General features: G+C 40.4%; 1 protein-coding gene across 7 annotated transcripts in view; it reads right to left on the bottom strand.

Annotated features, from left to right (window-relative positions):
- mast2 (microtubule associated serine/threonine kinase 2) overlaps window positions 1-21,126 on the bottom strand; it is a 149,038-nt gene that overhangs the window by 62,936 nt on the left and 64,976 nt on the right. For 6 of the 7 annotated variants that reach the window (XM_083565458.1, XM_083565455.1, XM_083565456.1 and 3 more), the window contains one exon: window positions 4,050-4,081. In XM_083565458.1, the coding sequence (XP_083421584.1) occupies window positions 4,050-4,081 (32 nt within the window). Of the gene's footprint in view, window positions 1-747; window positions 1,542-4,049; window positions 4,082-21,126 lie in introns of those variants that run through there. The other variant, XM_083565460.1, reaches the window with a different exon arrangement.

Raw genomic sequence — 21,126 nt, forward strand, 5'->3', positions numbered from 1 at the left:
GTTCTATCTATTCATCCATCCCAATCAGGCATAACATTATGACCACCTGCCTAATATTGTGTCCCCCTTTTGCTGCCACACCAGTTCTGACCCATCCAGCAGGAGCTCGTCTGTTGGATCGGCCCACACAGACCAGCTTTCGCTCCACACGTGCATCAACGAGCCTTGACCGCCCATGACACTGTCGCCGGTTCACCACTGTTCCTTCATTGGATCATTTTTGATAGATATTGACCACTGCAGACCAGGAACATCCCACAAGAGCTGCAGTTTTAAAGATGCTCTGACCCAGACGTCTAGACGTCACAATGTGGGACTCGTCAAACTCGCTCAAATCCTTACGCTCGCCTATTTTTCCTGCTTCTAACACAAGTTTCAGGACAAAATGTTCACTTGATGCCTTATATATCCCACCCACAAACAGGTGCCATGATGAAGATAATCAGTGATATTCACTTCACCGCTCAATGTTATAATGCGATAATGTTATTCCTGATTGGTCTCTCTCTCTTTCGAGGCCATGAGAGAGAAAGTGCTAATCACTGATTTCATCCACTTTGGTCATATTAGGGAACCTAACAAAGAGCTCAGCATGAACAGAGTTATTGGAAATTATCTATTGAAAATACAATCGGCACTGCGTTTACACATCTATTTAAAGGTGTCTGCGAGTCTGCGTGTGTGTGTGTGTGTGTGTGTGTGTGTGTGTGTGTGCACAGCTGTACCAGTAGATAGTGAAAGGCTTACTGTAAGTGCAGGCTGGGAGCTCCTGCTTTCTCCTTCCTTTTCTTCATGCTTGAACCGGTGTGTCTGATCAGGCAGCCGGACCAAAGACCTCTCGACACACTCGAGTCACGCCGGTCCGTACTGCTGTGACGACGACGAGGATGATGACCGGAACACTACCCCTGTTGGTGATGACTCCCAACCTTTAGCATGTTAGTTCTAAGAGCTGAAGATCACCACCCTGTTCAAAACGTGGACAGTATGATCCGGACATGTAGCTGCAGAAAGCATAACGAATCCAAACGCAGACAGAGCTGAGGCCCGACCTCGGTCCGAGAGGACGGCTACAACCCATAGCTAGTTGCCGAGCGCCGGCGACTGCCGAACGAGCTTTCCAGCTGTGCACGGTTTTGGCTGAAGACATTCCCAATCCATGTCTCTGTGGCGTGAGGGTGAAGAGGGTGAAAGAGTTCACAAGCCTAATGCTGCCTCCTATATCCATCTCGTATACACATGACTACGCTGGTGATATGACGAGGTCTCGGAGCGGGGGGAGGGTCTGCAGCTGTCACGCTTCATTCATTCACACCGTCTGTCCAAGAACCAAAAGGACGTGATGTCCATGTCCCCAGTTCAGCCGATATAAAGGATAAAGTCCACTATGACTGTGAATATGACTACTGGCGCGTGCACTGTTAAGCCGGAGTGATTATAACACAGATGTACAGACCAGGCTGAATGCAAGAACACTGAAATATGAGCTATTGCTTCACATCAAAGACAAACAATGCTGTGTGTGTGTGTGTGTGTCTTTTTAATCGCGTTAAAATAGAAGGCTTTTGATTTGATTAAGTCTTTGCAGCCTTGTGGAGGTTCGAGTTCCAGGAAGAACAACGCAGAACTTGCGATAACATCAGAGAATATAAAAAATAAATAAATAAATTCTAATTTCACTCATGCAAACCCCAAAGCGAAACGTTTACTGCATCCCAAGCCATGTTTAATTTTAGTACAAATCTAATGCACGGCTGTATTGTTTCCTCTATACGCTGTTAAGACTCTGAACGGATCGCTACATCGGACGATTCAATTTTAGTGCTTTTATAGAGGTAAACAAACAGAACATGGAAACCGAACGCACACGTGATGCTTACTGAAAACGTATCGTATCGAGACGCCATCTATACACACAAAAATTACATTCTCATGACACACCGTGTGTCGGATTTACTTTAGTTTTGTGTTATGAGAAAAAAATAAAACATTTAAATTTCAGGTAAATTACTGAACAAACTAATAAAAAATCGTTTTCATACAAAAATCCAGTTTCATGATGCTCAGGGTTTATAACAGCGTTCATACACGGTATATCGCTCATTCCATTACAGTCACCATACAAAGAAAGGATACCTCATAAGGCTAGTAAATACATTCACCGGCAACAGCGTGTTAAAAATAGTCGTACACTGCTGTGGCTGCGTGGATACTCAGCTGTTAGATCTGCTCCGGACCTGAACCCTGCTGACCTCTGACCTCTGCTGCGCACACACACACACCAGCACTCATAATATGTGTCATTACCTTATTTCAAATAATAAAGAAAAACACCTTTACTTGCCTAATAAACCTACACCTAATAAACGCATTTTCTCTCTGCCAGATCAGACGTTATGTCTTTATTTCCAAATACAACAGCGATGAGTGACGTCCTAATTATTCCCATTAAAAAAGGGTAGTATGTTTAGACATGCAAAGCTGATTAGTTTCCCTCCAGGTTTCTTTGTGTGTTTTTATTGCATTAGTATTATACAGATGTCTTTAAGAGCACACGGAAATCCTTATTCGTATTACAGCGTGGTACGTAATCATCAAAAGCGCTGTTGGCTCAGGCAGGCGATGCTGTGATGATGATTGTTACGTTTACGGCATTTGGCAGATGCTCTTATCCAGAGCGACTTCCAACTGAGCAAGTGAGGATTAAGGGCCTCACTCAAGGGCCAAGCAGTGGCGGGATTTGAACTTTTGACCTTCCGATCCAGAGTCAAATACCTTAACCACTGAGCTCCCGCCTTCCATTATTATAATCCTAATTATTATTCATTTTGAGGTAACCCGAGAAAGCGGTCAGGACGTGACCATCGCAAATCCACGAAGAGCTTTGAGACATGTCCACCCAAATGAGGATGGGTTCCCCTTTTGAGTCTGGTTCCTCTCAAGGTTTCTTCCTCATAACATCTAAGGGGGTTTTTCCTTGCCACAGTCGCCACGGCTGCTCATCAGGGATAAATACACACCGTTCACCTTCACTGTTAAATTCTGTAAAGCTGCTTTGAGACAATGTCTGTTGTGAAAAGCGCTATAGAAATAAACTTGACGTCCATGTACACATCCAACTGAAACGGGCGTCTGCTGAAATGTCGAATGCGTTTAATTGTCTTTAAAATCTCACATCGTCAATGGAGGACACACAAAAACTCATTCAACAGACATTTTCTCTCCAGTTACACAATGAAGCTTAAACACGCACATTTCCACCAACAGCTAAAACCGGAACCACGTATTCAAATTTCCATGCGTCATAATCACGAGTGCTCAGGTTGAAGATTTCCTTCTGAATTGTGTGTAATTCTCATAATCCACTTCTGTGAATGCAGGTTCGAAAAACAGTAGGGATCAGGTTCATATATGTGCATGTATCCTTATGTTGTTGTTATTTGTTTGTATGTTTTACATTTGGCAGACACTTTGACCCAGAATAACTTACAATGATCTGATTTACACACTGAGCAGTTGAGGGTTAAGAGCCCTGCTCAGGGGCCCAACAGTGGAGCCTTGGTGGTGCTGGTATTTGTACTCGCAACCTCCCTATCAGAAAGATGATCTTGTATGTGGGACAGACATGAGTTTTTTTTTTTTTCCCCTGGTACTCTTAGTGCAAGCACTCGCTCCACAGAGGTGCAAGCTAGTTTCCACGCCTGACGTGCCACGATTCTATAGAAGTGTTTCTAGAGGAACTTTGAACATGAGAACACCAACTCAGAGTCCCTAAAATTTACTACAGCGGCTTTATAAAACTATATCATCTACTCGATTACTGACTTTTAATTCGACAGACAAAAGACTTTTGAAATAAACTGATGTCAGATCATACAAATCACATCATGCAGAACCCATAAATATAAATTTTTCAAAGGTATCAATAAATGACTGATGGATTATAAGAAGATGATGGTAATGAGCATTGTACCTAGTTCAGAGTGGGCATTCCTGTAAAGCACAATAGGAAATGGTTAAAGATGGTCAAAATATAGACAAATACTCACAAACTGCCTCTTCGGGGAAGGCTCAGCTCCTTCTGCAAAAAACAAAAACCACAAATTTAAAGCAATTAGATTACACAGTACTGGACAAACACACTGCTCCAATGTTCCTCCTAGACGTTTCCAAACAGTCACAGACGTCATGGACTGTACATGAAAAAAACCAAAAACAAAGATTTACTTTTTTTTTTTACATTTATTTGTTTATTTATTCAAAGTTACAATGAAGCTTAGGAGTACAAATAATGATGAAATTAAACCGCCACTAGATGGCAGTAATATAACAAAGCTTTAACTCTGGGGGTGGACACTGAACAAAAAAAAGAGACATCAGTGCTTTTAAAGCTTTTACTTTAAAGAGGCTCTATGGATTAAAAAAAATACAAATAATTATAAAAGCAAAGCACAGCACTCACTAAAGGCCATCATACACACACACACACACACACACACACACACACACACACACACACACACACACACACACACACACACACACACACACACACACACACACACACACTGTTTAAAGACTAGAATAGCCGCCTAATGATAGCAGACCCAACAGACTGATAGGGCAGAGAGTGCAGACTGGAAAATGCCGATCCATCTGTCTCTGCTTGTCGGGAGCGATTCCACTCCTCTCTAAATATTCATGGGAGGATAAACAAAGCAAGACTTGCACATGTGCATGCACACACACACACACACACACACACACACACAATGATCATCAACAGTGTTTAGACAACGATTTATCTCAACAGCACCTTGTGTTATTTATTAATTTATTTTAAAGGCCATGCATGTCACATCAAGCTACACACTTTCTATTGGTTGACAGGTGTGTATCAGGTGGATTGCATGATTAAATATTAAAAAAGTATTTTCAAGAATGGAAACTGTTCATGGGAATTAACGGGAATAAACTGGGAGTTTACAAAATTGCTTTCGCATCCCTAAACGTGCGTCAACAAACAGGCAACGGTGCCGTCAGCTGTTCTGATGGAGGGTACGCTTTCAAATGTGCTGAAGGACTGGAGATCAGGGCAGACACTGTGTGGGTGGAGGAGCAGAGGTCAGGTGGGTAGCGACATATTTGACAAAAATTTGCAAAACAAACTAAAACCCGCTGCTGAGCAGATCATTTTTTCTTTTCATTTTTTTTTGTGGTCTAAGCGAACGAGTCCGCTGCAAATCAAACACTATTATTAAAATGAAGCAGAACAGCTTTCCTTTCTAATGAACAGCCCACGGTGCTTAATGGCTCTTTCTGTAAACTACAGCAAGTCAGGGAACCTTTCAGCACTCTGGAGGACACCAGTGCTGAATAACTTTAAAGTGCACACTGAGGCAAAAAGCATGGTGGCATTTTTAATCAGCCCCTCCAGGCCTGCTGCTCTTTATGACTGCAGATATGAAGGTATGGCTGTGTTCTGAGAGACTGCTTCTTTACACAATCTAATCTCTGACCACTCCCTCCATCAATCCATGACTGTGCACATCCACACTGGGATCTAACGAACGTTCAGGAGGAGCATCGATGTAAAAAAAAATATATATATATATATGTAATGTATCTGATCTGCAGCTCTGACAGCTATTGCTATGTTTTCAGAAAGATGGTCTAAAGGTCACATGACCTATTCTGGCCTATCGGAATATCAATCAAGTGGTGAATTAGCTATTTGACTGAGCAGCTTAGCCTCTTAATGAGCTCGGTGTACTCAATAATACTGCATGCTTTTACTGCTGAGTTGGAGACTTCAGTATGGATCTGCGATTGAGCGAAAACCCAATTGCGACTGATGCACTTGCTTTTAAACCATAACGTTTTTAGAGGTTTTACAAGTACTTGATTTATACTTTTTTTTTTTAGAATTGAAGTAGTATGGAATTGAAAATAGTTTGTTTAGTTTGCAGTGCTCCTTCAGGTTACCGCTGAACATCGCCTCTGTACAGATGTGTTAAATGCTTTTAATTTAAAGCAATAAATAAACTTTTCAACTCAAATGCTTATAAAATAAAACTATTGTTCGACTCCAAAGACAAAAGCTTTTTCCCGATGATCATGAACCAGCCGTGGACAAGAGTCCCAGAAAACAAATTTGTTTCTACTCTTCTAGGAGGAGGAACAGATACTCGTTTCCTCTGTCAATCAAAGTGACAATCCAGTCATGGCTGTCTGTGAGCTCGCCCATGCTTTAGGAGGCCGAAAGCTCTTCTGGCTGATGGGGGTGGAGCTTAGATCTATCCAATGAAATACTTTATAGGGTCTGTGCTGGTCCACCATCTAACAACATTGGATTAAAAGCATGAGATTTATAGAGGAATGAAATTAGTGTGTATGATTTTTTATTTTTTAATGCCATGGCAGCATTGATGGCTATTTCCATGAAAGAATCACAGTGGGTATGACGCAGAGGTGGAAATGGACTAATTACTTTTATCCCGTGTTACTGTGATTGAGTAGTTTGAGTACTTTTTAAAGTAGATTTAAAAATCTGTAATTTAATTGCTTTTGTTTGATGTATATACACATTAAGCTCAATTCATGGACTGTAGTGTTTTTATTTGTTTAGTTTTGTTTGATATTTACATCCCCTTGTCCATTTTTAACTACACTTCAGCAGTCATATGTTCATTAGCTGCTTTATTTTCGTCCTGGTTGCATCTGATCTCTCATTCTAATTTAGATAAACATACGTATAAGATCTGCACACTAGAGGTGGACCAGTTGATTTGCCGACCGAATCCAGTCAGTAATCTAAGCTTTTATATTTCATTGGTTAAATATGATGCTTCATTACGTGATAAAGAAAACTTTTGGAGAGAGAACGTGAGTACGTTTTTGGAACTGTATTGTTAGTGAGCCTTCAACCAGCTGTAGTTTAGGCTACTGGTTGGCACGGAGACCAAAACTTGGTAACGAGTGCACTGATTGGAGAGTCGCAATTTTCTGTATCATTTCTTTTTAATGAACTGTTCGATTTTATGAGATGAAGAAAATCGTACAACGGCCCAAAAATCAAAATATGCATCCAATATCAGCAGGAGGTCCAATGGTTGATCCGGTGATCAGTACAGATCCTGACCCGCGGATGGATTAAGCTTTTTTTTTTTTTTTATGACCGCAGAGTGAAACAGTTTTTTCCTACTGGTATTGTATAAGAATTTTGTGTTACTACACACAACATTCATATGAACAGGATGTGTGAATCAGTCAACGACGGCTAGCGGAGGAGCAGAAGAACTCCGAAAGCCTTCCGGATCATTTAAATCACAAATACAGGAGCATTTCCTTTGCCGTAACTTTTCTCGAAATAAATGCGAAGCAAATTATATCTGTCCCTTTTATGCTGATCGTTAAAAACCGTAATGTGACCTGAACCGTGAGTTTTGTGATCCGCTACCCTGATATCGGCCTCAGAAAGAAAATGAAACCTGTATCGGTCAACCGCTACGCTGATCGCAATCAAAACACATTGTAATATTGCTAAAGGAATGTTTTTTCCTCTATGCGATGGTACGACAGAGATGTGTTTTAGTCTATGCTGCAGATAATAAACAATGAATAAATAAACGCGTGATGGATAAAGTGAGGGACGGCTACACAGGCAGACTGATTACATAAAGCTATACAGGGTGGTGTCTGAACCACCAGACAGCAGCTGTTGGGCATTGCGTTTTCAGCCACACACACACACACACACACACACACACACACACACACACACACACACACACACACACACACACACACACACACACACACACACACACACACACACACACACACACACACACACACACACACACACACACACACACACACACACACACACTCTGCCCCTCCACACGAGACAGGGCTCCATCATGACCATGGGCTGAAAGGCAGAGCAGTGAAATTAGCTGGACTGACAGTTCAGTGCACACCGTCACAAAAAGCAATCTCCTTATGGAGCGCATCAATATTCCACAAGTCATCCAGTATGACAGCAGGGCAGAGTGCAGGGAAATGTAATCAAAGAGATGGACAGAGAAACAGCAGTGTGTGGCTAAATCGGATGCAGTGGAGACAGTGATCTGAAAGCGGCTGGTGGTTTAAGAGCGGAAGGTGATCAGGAGTGTAGATATGATGCAGGCTTCACAGTCAGGGGTTAAAACTATTCAATATTTACAAGTACCAGCTTGCTTTTCTCTACCACTCTCCGGTTCAGTGGGTTCAAAACACACACTTATAGATTCATCCCAAAAGTTGAGTGGGTTCGAAACACACATTTACCACATTTACTCTAAATCTCTAGTGTATGATGCGCGCACGCACACACGCACACACAGTCTTTCTTTTTACTTTTAACCACATTCATTATGAAAACTAAACATCCCCAGACTTGATGATAGCCATTAAAAAAGAGCTATGGCACGGTCACTAAATGTAACTGCATTTCTCACAACAGTCCACACAATCATGCACGGGGTGTGACCGACAGCCTTGGATTTTTTTTTGTCCCCTAGGTGACCTCGGCGAATCCCAGCAGGGGGTCCTAGGTGGTCGAAGTGTGTGCCAGCTTGTAAACCGAGAGCGCAGTGTGTCAGCGATGCCATATTCTTTCACATTCACACTCAGACTGAGCCACAGGTGCAGATGCATGGGATTATATCTATACAATAACGCTAAGATGGGGGAAAACAATAGAGATTCCTTCAGCAGGCAGCGCTGAGGTCGGCCATTATTACTGCAAGACGCAATATAATGACGGCATAAAAACTGCCAGAATAGGAGAGTTGTATAGATACATAATTATATATATATATATATATATATATAAAATTACAATTAAATATTTTAAATATATGAAGACGTCCTGTACAATTGTACGCCTTCAGCTTTGAAGAAGAAACACATATGGCAGGAAAACTCAACTCAACCATATAGTGTATGTGATACGAGTCATTTGAGGATATTATGGATGAAATTAAATGACACTCTCACCCTGGATGTATATAGTTATTTATATTCCCTCCTCCTTTTCATGTTGAACTTTGTAACAAGTTATGAGCATAATTTATACTTTAAGTAGGTAATCCTACGTCATCATATGCAATATGCCTTATGATCGTATGCAAATAAATATGCAAAATAAAGTATATCATTTGAATTTCCAATACCTTGCCAAGTTACAGAAGCGTTTAAACTGAGGGATGGAGGGATGGAAATCTCCTCACTAATACCAGTAAATGACATTAGGCCATGCGGCTAAATAAGCTTAATTAGCTATCGATAGGTTTTGAGAGCAGAGAGACGGCTCATCTCTTCTCACAGGCTCGGCTCATTTGCGAGAGGTCAGAGCAGTGGGGATGAGTACAATAATGGATCAGAGACTCCAAATCTCAGTCTGCTCCATTACCGATGCTGTAGTGGAAGGGGAAGAAAAATAAATAAATAAAAAAAAAAAGCGAGCGGACTGGCGCCTCAGCACATAGCTCATAACTTATTTCATTATAGCAGGACTAATGAGGCTGTTAGAGAGGATGAAGGGATGACCTGCTTTCTCCCTGAGCAGGAGGGGAAAGGAGAAAAAGGCTACGAAAGAGAAAAGAGCTATCGACATTGAATGTGGTGTACAGTATCTCGCAAAACGTGGGTACACCCCTTACATTTCAGCAACCATTTTATATCCTCTCAATCCCAAATGCTGTAAATTAAAATATAATGTAAATGCAAAATTGTTGTGTCCTTTCTATTAACAGTCAGCGGGATTCATGGTTCTGCAGTTCCAGACCGTTGGCTCAGCAACTGTCAAACTCAAGACCACTTCTGGGCCACGGATCCATTATTATATTTAGCCCATGAGGTGATATTTCTACATATATAACCATATGCTGGGACTACGCATATCTGTAAAAATCCATACTGATGGTTTTTCCGGCTTGCGTCCGTTGCTGTCATTACGAGAGCGGCCTCTAGAGGCGAATCACTGACATCGCGTGCGGTATGATTCTTTTTTTTATTTTTAACATGCGAGACTGCATGTTGCACGGAGAGCGCGATACATTATATATATTTATCATTTATTACATCGTTATATTTATTAATTAAAACCTTAATATATAAATAACCTAATAAACGTATATTTATTTTATTTAGCACATATTCATGATTCAGTACAGGTTTTTTTTGGTAAAAAAAGGCAGTACTATTTTAATTTTTCAGTGTTTAAAAAAAAGATACTGGATAAAGATCAGTTGATTTATCGGTTATCAGCAAGTACGATCCAACCTAGCTATTGGCATCAGTAAAATTCACTATCGGTCGACCTCTAGTTTTCATAGATTCTCATAAAAATAAAAAAAATGGACAAAAGCAAACAATGACGTAGGAAACGCACAGACAATAAAGAAGGAACGCACAAGCACTTGCAGGTATGAATAAAAAAAAAGCTACACAAGTCCATTAGTCGCTGCTTGCTTTATATATTCCCAGTTCTAGCGCTTTCAGATTTGGATGCCAAATACAGAATACTGCCACCTGCTGGTATGGGGGAGCTATGTTCTCTCACACAAGCGTAGAACCTACACTGTAGTTGGCTGTCAGATGCAGTCCGTCCAATGTGTGCCAGTGCTAATCTTTTGCCCCGATGCAGGGAATGTGAGGCGACCAAAAGTCCCGAATCTTAGCCACTGACCGATTCCTTCCCCATTCACACACACTGCGTCAATACAATATGGGCTTCCTTTTAGTCGAACTCATACAATCAGCTTAAACAGGGCCGTTGCCTTTTTTTAATCATCCCAAGGGACAATTGGGGCAGCACTAAGCCTGTCTTAACTAATTGCCAAAATGACAAGTAAATCATTTAAAGCGCATGGGGGAATGAAGGAGTGTCAACTGACTGAAGAAGCATTAATAGGAGAGTAATATTAATTAGAGAATTGGGTACATTGTAGAAAGATGATGTCATTGAACGCATTAGTGCTGCTTAATCCCCTAAACATTCGGAGTGGCCTTATCGACTGCATGATTGACAGCATAAGGATTGGCGGGGGCTTAAAGCCTGCCAGCATCAGGAGCTCATAATACAGTATGAACCAAGAAAATATAATTTGGCCGTGTTTAAATCGTGTATCTGATCGTGCGCCGTGAGAAAGGAAGGGAAGACGAGAACCTAATACCAGCATGTCGTTTCCATGCACGAAATGTACAGAGCACAGAATGGACCTCATCCAGCTGCACGGAAGAGTGTGTGACACCATCTCGCTCTCCTTTTGAATGAAAAGAGCCAGAAAGCGCTCAAAAGGGCCAAGTGACGAGGCTCCACATTATGCTAAAGCAAAGAAAGAAAGGACGGTTGGGGAAAGTATTCACACTCTGCACCTGCCAGTCTTAAAATGTGCCAAAAAAACACAGCACACACACACACGCACGCGCACGCACACGCACGCACACGCACGCACGCACGCACACAAACTTGGAGATGGCGGCTGCAGCTGCCCATCACACTGAGCGCCACAAAATCGGCACCAACAGCAGACTTTTCCTTCCTAGAGTATTTAATCAAAAGACCCGCCACCGTCTCCGCCTGCTTTCCATCATTTCCTCAGTGACTGGGACAGATGATCTGCGCTGATCAGCCTGCCTAATCTCATCACCCTCCATCACTGGGCACAAAGTGGAAAAACCAAAAAATAACGCTTAGATAACGCTCATACAAATTAGAGTGCACATTTACGAATTCAGAGCGCATTCGCCTTTTATGAAGAAATAATGGAGAAGGAATTACACATGATCGCTGGAGTGATAATTGGCAGGTCTTTTTTTTTTTTTTTATTATCCGGAAAATGGGTTAAGCACATGGGGGGTGGGGGGGGTGGGGGCTTACACATGTATGAACTTGTATCGAGTCTTATCTTGACTTTATTTTGAACCGTGCAGTGCCAGTGTTACTCCTCAGCACTGCCAACACGCCCAAGTCGATATTTACCCTCATACACTCACAGCTCTTACAAATATCCTAATAAGTGCAACGTCAGCATGAAGGTGTCTCATCATTTAGAAGGGATAAGCAGCATAGAAAAAAAAAATAACTGGAATAAATCAAATTTCCTTATAATGGAACAGAATAAAACAGTATGATTTGAAGGAAAAACTAACACTTCCACCAAAAACAGGAAAACGAGGGGTTTCGGTTTAGGTGACGCCCGCAGAAGTTTGAGAACACTTGGCTGCAGTGTGTTGGTTAAAAATAAAACACGATTCTCGAATCAATGTCAATCACAGCCGAGGCTGTGTCGGGGGGGTCGGGTAGCTGCCTGTGTTGTGCGGGTTGTGAGCTGTTTATGATGGCTCAGACTGAGCACCGCATGAACTCCAGTCGGTGTGGGATGATGTTCGAGCTCTGCTGCATGCTGATGTGCTCAGTAGACGATTATTTTTAACACCGCTGTAAAACAGGCGCTGGGAATACTCGGGCCACGTCTCAAACCACAAGCTAAGCAGTGTGTCACTACATGTTAGTACACTACTCGTTTCACTTATAGTATCAGGTGTGCATTGTGCGGTTTGACACGTGAATGCTGGAGGTCTCAGTCACGATACAGTGGGCGGGTGGGACCTTAGTGTTTAACTGTTTATACCGATTTTAAATCACACTATTTATTTATTATTGCAGTCGGACTTTCCTGCCATCTGTTTTTCACTGCTGCTACAAATTCCAGTAGACTCAATAAATACAGTTAATATTGATTTATATTTCATTTTTACTTTAATCTTTACTTTGATCTTTTACTGGGAGCAACTGCAAACAAACGATTTCCCTAATAGATCAAAAAACGTATTCTGATTCCGATTTAAAGGTCATTGAACTTTCAAGGTCATGAGTTCAAATCCCAGCCACACCAAGCCGCCACCCCTGGGCCCCTGAGCAAGGCCCTTAACCGCATAGCTTCTGTATTAAAGAGGTTAAATGTAAGTATTCTAAATAATTCATTCGTAAATGTGAATATTGTAACGCACATGATGGAGAAGAAGTGCAGCCCAATCAACTGCTTGCTAAATGTCTGCGGTGGATTTATTTTTTTCATAGCTGTTCATCATCTATATAATTCAGATGGATGATCAAAAAAGTGACCTCTGGGCAAATCCCGAGCTTTAAATCATCACGAGCAGGATTTGGGAGTAGCAGTAATATTACAGAACATTAATGTAAACAGAATAAGACACCGCTAAAAGGCTCTGAATTTGTTTCGCTTGTAAGGGTAAATCTAATCTGGTCTAATCCTGAATCGGGATGCAAAGGACGTTACGAGTAATTAAAGGGGGGAAAAGAAAAACGATTGGCAGGGGAACGGCTTTAGAAGCTGTTGGAACGAGGGCTGACACTTTTACTCAGTAGACGACCTAAAAGACCATATCCAAATGTCAATACCATTTCAGTCGACTTTCGGAGGGGGATAGTGATTCTCATTGAAGTCTGGTGAATGAGGCAGAAAACATCTCATTAACACACAGTTACTGCCACCTAATGTTAATCTTCACTACATAGGCAGCTCAGCGCAATCCGGTTAAGACCATCAGGATCAAATTTATTGCCATGTATCGTGTTGCACCTACAAGGAACGTGCCATGATTTGCTGCTGCTGTAAAAATATAAAATACCATGGTGTTGGTTTTCAAAACCGTTGCGTGAGATTCAGCAAGGATCGCAGAAGGTCCTTGACGTGTTACTTTTATAAAGAAAACTTCAAGAGCGTATTCTAGAAGTGGAGAAGTGATGATGTGCGAGGGGACTATTTTGAAGGAGATGGTGTGTAGTAGTCCATGCTAATTGCGTCAATCTCGTGCAAGGTTCACAGTTAACCGCTTCTGAGAAGCGTTAAACCAACCATTTGTAATTTTTTAGTTTTCCCACCTGCACCCCAAAAATTAACAAAAGATGCTGGCAAATATTCTTCACACACACACACACACACACTTTTTTTTTCTCTGAGCAGATTATATCCAGCTAATTAGGAAGGTAATGAGAACTAAAACTTTCAACGATTGACATGAGTTTTGACCTTCATTTTTAACCCCCTCTAAACCCAATAATCCAGAAACGACTGGATGATGGAGAACAATGTCCTGATGCCCTAATGTGATCTCATCCTTTGTTTTTCCTGTCTGGGTTTTTCTTCCAAAGCCGTTTACACTACACGGACAGGTTCATTAAAAGTAAGCAGAAAAACACCTCCACTATGTTCAGGCCCAACTACCTGTGACAGGTGCAAATGTGTAATTCTCACCTTCAGCAAACCCCACTGTCACTGCCACAGAAACACCTCAAGCGAGAGAACGAGAGAGAGAGAGAGAGAAAGAGAGAGAGACATACAGAGAGAAACCCGTCTCCTTCTCACCCTCTCACACACATTTTGCCTCCAGACTCACATGGGTGATCCACCGGCTCAGAACGCAAACAACCGTGAGGCGGCTTTAACAAGAAAAAAACGGAATAAATAAGAAAAACATAAGGGGCCTTAAAGCATCGGGGATCAACAACAGAGGCAAGACAGAGCATGACACATTCACACACTGAAAGAGAGAGAGAGAGAGAGAGAGAGAGAGAGAGAGAGAGAGAGAGAGAGAGAGAGAGAGAGAGAATGTGACAAAATAAACATATTATCAAACCTCAAATAGAAGTCAGTGTGAAATGAGGTACAAAGACGAGGTATTACACATTGTCACGGAGAGACGAGACGAGCGCCGCTGGGATGAAAAATGGCCCTCATTAGAGGAAGGGGAAACGGAGGAGTCTGGGTCCTCAGGGAGGAGAGTGCACGAGTGGAGGACGTTCAAAAGAGTCATGCTGAGACACATAGAACACAACCGCCATGATTCTCTATATCTGGATATTACCTGGTGACATCGAGACGAGGCATCAGACACACGGTGAGACAGAAATATCAAATATCAGAAAGAAAGATCAGAAAGAAAGAGAAATATCAAAAACAAAGAAAGAAAGAAAGAAAGAAAGAAAGAAAGAAAGAAAGAAAGAAAGAAAGAAAGAAAGAAAGAAAGAAAGAAAAATATCAAAAACAAAGAAAGAAAGAGAAATATCAAAAACAAAGAAAGAAAGAGAAATATCAAAAACAAAGAAAGAAAGAAAGAAAGAAAGAAAGAAAGAAAGAAAGAAAGAAAGAAAGAAAGAAAGAAAGAAAGAAAGAAAGAAAGAAAGAAAGAAAGAAAGAAAGAAAGAAAGAAAGAAAAAAATATCAGTCAGAAAGAAAGAAATATCAGAAAGAAAGAAATATCAGAAAGAAAGAAATATCAGAAAGAAAGAAATATCAGAAAGAAAGAAATATCAGATAGAAAGAAAGAAATATCAGAAAGAAATATCAGAAAGAAAGAAATATCAGAAAGAAAGAAATATCAGAAAGAAAGAAATATCAGAAAGAAAGAAATATCAGATAGAAAGAAAGAAATATCAGAAAGAAATATCAGAAAGAAAGAAAGAAAGAAAGAAAGAAAGAAAGAAAGAAAGAAAGAAAGAAAGAAAGAAAGAAAGAAAGAAAGAAATATTTGAAAGAAAAATCAGAAAGAAAAATCAGAAAGAAAGAAAGAAAGAAAGAAATATTAGAAAGAAAAATCAGAAAGAAAGAAAGAAAGAAAGAAAGAAAGAAAGAAAGAAAGAAAGAAAGAAAGAAAGAAAGAAAGAAAGAAAGAAAGAAAGAAAGAAAGAAAGAAAGAAAGAAAGAAAGAAAGAAAGAAAGAAAGAAAGAAAGAAAGAAAGAAAGAAAGAAAAATCAGAAAGAAAGAAATATTAGAAAGAAAAATCAGAAAGAAAGAAAGAAAGAAAGAAAGAAAGAAAGAAGGAAATATTAGAAAGAAAAATCAGAAAGAAAGAAAGAAAGAAAGAAAGAAAGTATAGTAGTAGTTTTTTTATAATAGTAAACAATAAAGGTAAAGGTAAAGAGACATATAAGGGGCAAAAATCCATTCATGAACCAATATGGTGTTTTAATACTTTCAGCTTTATTAGCCTGGTTGGGACAAACACGTCATGTCATCACAGAACGTCAACAAATACACTACTGCACCGCCACGTTTGGTCTAAACTGCACTACATCCATTGTGCATATTTGCACTGTTATAACTTATGTTTCCACCCATATTTATTCTGTGTATACTGCATCATACAAACATTCATATACATGTACATAAGCATATGTCAATTGAGCATGGTGTCTTGACAGGTCTTATCCTCTGCACAATCCTGCACATTTACACTGTACACTTCTATATATTCTATACATGGACTCGTACCCTCATTTAACATATTGCTATTTATTATAAATAGGCCACTTATACACTTCTGGTTAGATGCATTTCATTGGCACTTTTTGTGGAATGACAGCTGAATCTGATCGATTCTAATAAACGAAGCCTGCTTACGCCTTTGGGTTTCCGAAACGTATTGTGCCGTAAGTAAACAGCAAACAAACAAACAAACGTACACTCCAAAAATTATCCATCTGGTCTAGATCCCGTAATCAGAATATAATACGATCTATACACAATTCCCCCTATAGCGGTTTCCTCTTTAAGAAAGCGGTCCAGGTCTGCAGTGGAGTAATTCGTTTATGAAAGGAAGCAATGCTCTCATTTCTGTCCTAATAAAGCACGAGCTTTCTCTTAGAGCGAGATCAAGAAACACGAATCCCTGGATAAACAGTAATATGCACTGCTATTTCTCATCTCAGGCTATTTAGGCGCACAGACAAAAAATTGCCAGAGAATACATATTTGACAGCTCTCGTCTTGTATTAGACAGGGTTCATCAGTGTCAGAATGTATCACATGGGGTCCAAGTAGGGAAAGAGGCACTAGAGAAAGGATGCTGGCTCATATTTCAGTGTGGGGCGGAGCAAAGTTGCGGCAACAATAAAAAGAAAAGAAAAAAAAAAAAAAAAAAGTCTGCTGGAAAAATCCGTTCGGTGGTTCAGAGATCTGGGGTCGGATCACTGATGCGCTCGTAAATAAGTACAGCAGAAGTAGTAGTCATCTATTCTCCAAGAGGAGATCTGAAAGCTGATTGTGTTGAGAAAATGTACCTGATTCGGGCCCATAGATAGATCCGGGTCGATGAAATGTCACTCTGGCACTACCTACATGATAATACCTTTAATACGGCAGGTAGAATCCTCTCAAAAGCTTCGAAACACCTCATTAAAGAGCATCTAAATGCCTGCATTATTCCCTCTTCACACTTAGCCATTAACCGCAGGTCAGTCACTGGCTGTTTGAGGAGCTTCTCAGCAAAGAAAAAAATAAGAAGAAGAAGAAGAAGAAAAGGAGAATTCATTACCAACCAACCATTACCAAGTCATGCTTTCCACACAAAGACCAACCATGTCTGACTTTGTCTCTGTATATATGTGTGTGTATACACATCTCTCTCTCTTGCAGCTGAGACCTCAAATTTTCTGGCACTCTTCCCTCTCTCCTTCACCCCTCCATCCCTGTCCTTTGGCTGTAACGATGAGCTCATGCTCTCAGCGTGGACGCAGAGTGAGCTCATTGCTGAACTCTTAATACATTTATCCAGTGCTTTGGCAGGGAAGGCAGGTCAGTCCGTCAATCTCGAGCACCCTTACTATAGCAGTCAATAGCAACCTGAAACAAACCTGCAACTATGCAGAAGTACTACTATTTTTTTTGTGGAAGGCCTACAAGCTCAGTGCTGTGATCTCGGTAAACAACTCAGTTTCAGAGTGATTTTGGTAACTGAAGGCATAGTGAGCGTTCATGCACTTCAACACATTGTGAAATACTGATTAAGTCTGACAGAAGTTGACTCAGAAAAAAAGCAGCACTGAAATGATGTTGCGTCTCTCATAAGAACTGGGACTGTGACCTCTCGGTTCAAGGCAAATACCTTTGTTCATTCGTATAACTTGCACAGAGACGTGACTTGTGAGAAGCTGGCGAGAACAGCCGGCATTTATAGCTGCTATAATACAATAAATAACAGGAAATAACTTCAATTACTAACTCGAGGTCCAAACAGATTAATCGGCACCGATAGTTGGTTGCTGGAACTAATGGCTATCAGCAAAAATCCATACCAATTTCTGGTCCGCTGTCATTACAAGAGCGGCCTCTAGAGGTGCTGTTTGATTTTATACGGGAGACTGCACGCTGCACGGAGAGCACTGTTATATTTAATTTAGTAATTATATCTATATATTTATTAAATTAAATGTTTTTTTTTAATTGAGCAAATTTTCATGATTCGTACTTTTTATTTTATTTTAATATTTGTGCAATAAAGTTCAACACTATTTTACATGGATTTTTGTGTTCGTTTTTTTATCGGAGATCACTATATTATATTTATGTTTCATTTAGTAATTATATTCTAATTATTAAATTAAATATTCATATTTTTGTAATTAAGCTAATTTTCATGATTCAGTACTTTTTTTTGTGTGCAATAAAATTCAACACTATTTTACATGGATTGTTGTGTTAGTTTTTTTTTATCCAGTATACATTTTTAAAACTGTTAAATCGGTTGATTAATAGGCAAGTAATATTGGCAAGTACGATCCCATTATCGGTAAAACTCGCTATCGGTCGAACTCTATTTACTGACATTCCAAAACATTTTTTTTTAAAAACAGAATGAGGGTTTTTTTGGTTTTTTTTAATAAAACACAAATTACTGTCCTGTACAACACACACATCAGGACATGCCATTCTGTGTGGTTCCCACATCGTTTCATTGATGGCTTTCTCTCACTGAATATTTTATTTCCTACAGTGCAGAGCTTTGCTTTTGCATCTAGATTAGATACAGCTAATCAGACTGCACTCACGTCACAGATCATTACGAGAGCGCACATCTAAGAAAGACCAGACTTTGTACACAGGTGAAGGACCACATGAGACTCCTAAATTCATCTCAACACTCTCTATGAACTCACTAACTTGAACATGTAAGGTGTTCTGTGTTCATGATGTAATGAGCTTACTTCCAAACAGCAAATATATGAAAAAAAATGTATTTACTTCCTTTCACACAAATTAAATGTGATCATAAAATTCGGACCAGAGGTTTAAGAAACAAAATACAAATTATGCTTTAACGTCCGGACCCAAAATAAACAGCAAATATTAAGCGACCTCATGAGCTCATAGTTAACACACAAGCTTGGAGCTCATGTGCAACTTGGAAGGGCTTCTAAAAACAGGACATTCTGAAATATCTCAGGGATGGTTCCATTGGCTTCTGATCTTTCTTCATTGCCAAGATGTGAGGCAAAAAGTGCTTGGCCCCCAAAAATAGTTTTTTTTTTTTTTTACTTTAACTTGTTTATATAATTGAAAATCTGAATTGTTTCAAGTGCAATACAATCACTTGGGAACTAGCAAAAAAATATAAAGACATGATTAAAAGAACAGTTTGTGCACATTTTCAGTGCCAGAGCCTTTATATTTATCTCTACTTGTCAGTTTGCACAATTGCTACTTTTTGCACTTCTGGTAGAGGTTAAACTGCATTTTGTTGCTGTGTACCTGTACTATGCAATGACCCTACCTACCTACCGACGTACCTAACTACCTACCAACATACCTACCTACGTACCTACCGACGCACCTACTAGCCTACCTACCAACATACCTACCGACGTACCTACCTACCTACCTACCTACTGATGCACCTACGAGCCTACCTACTAACATACCTACCGACTTACCTACCTACTAACCAACCCACCCACCCACATACAAACCTTAGTAAATACCTGCCTACCCACCCACAAACCAACCTACCTAAACACCCACCTACCTACCCACGAACTTACAAACCTATCTACCTACCTACCTACCCATCCACCCACCTACCTACCTACTCACCAACCTACGTACCTACCTATGAACTTACAAACCTACCTACCCACCTACGTACCTACCTACGAACTAATTAACCTACATACCTACCCACCAATGTCCACCCACCCACCTATGAACCTACCTATCTTCCCAACCACGTACCTACCTACATACCTACCTACCCACCTAAATACCTACCTACGAAGCTACCGACCCAACTACCTACAAACCTACCTACCAACCTACCCACCCACAAACTTACAAACCTACATGCCAACCTACCTACACACCTACGAACCTACCTACATACCCACTTACGTACCTACATTTGTGTATACATTTCTCTACAGCATCAAAAGCCCAATTTTTTCTTCAGTTCTCAGACAAAATTGTGGTCTGAATTAATTTGTTTGAAATGAACGAGTTTTTAATCGACTGTTTAGCTTGTTTAAAAGGGATCCTCAGGTATGACGGAGTTACCTGCACACTGCAACCGTCCTCACACTGACACACAATCACCTGCAATTGAAACCACTTCTGAACTCCAGACAGAGATTCCTCTGGGCACAGACCTCTCCCTTTGTAAAAATCCCTCTTTCAATTCTGCTGTTTTCATTGCATGTAAACTGCAAAAAGGAGAAATTCGAGAGGGACCGGGTGTAAGACAAGGAGAAAACAGGAAACGTCTGCATCCTGAGGATCAGCAATACTACCCTGAATGTGTGGAGTTATATAACCCCCTAAGGAGCCGTTCATAAAAAGTTGGGATGAAGACTGTTCAAATAGCGGTTATAATGCCTACGAACCAGAGTAGATTTATTAATAAAAATACAGACTTTTATACTGGTAAATTCGTTTAATAAAATAAAGACAACTCATGGAAATCATTACAGGAGTGTCTCCTGTTGTTTCGGACAGGTTCCAGACACGCGTAAACGCCACCATTTTGTAGTGCGAGTATTGCGTAAAAAAGGAAGAAGTGCAGTTCAAGTACCTGGATGATGCACTAATTAAAATGAAAAACAAAGTGAGGGATGTTGAACACCTTGTGCCCTCAAAGGCTGTAGAACTTTGATGTAGCAGAAGACGTGGAAGGGTCCGATGGACAAAGGCGAGGAGGTGGTAGCTTAGTGGTTGAAGGCCTTAGTGAGTTCATATTTCAGCCATACCAAGCTGCCACTCCTGGGGGAATGACAACTATTTTGG

Source organism: Silurus aristotelis, assembly GCF_946808225.1.
Source record: "Silurus aristotelis genome assembly, chromosome: 2".
Taxonomy (NCBI): Eukaryota; Metazoa; Chordata; class Actinopteri; order Siluriformes; family Siluridae; genus Silurus; species Silurus aristotelis.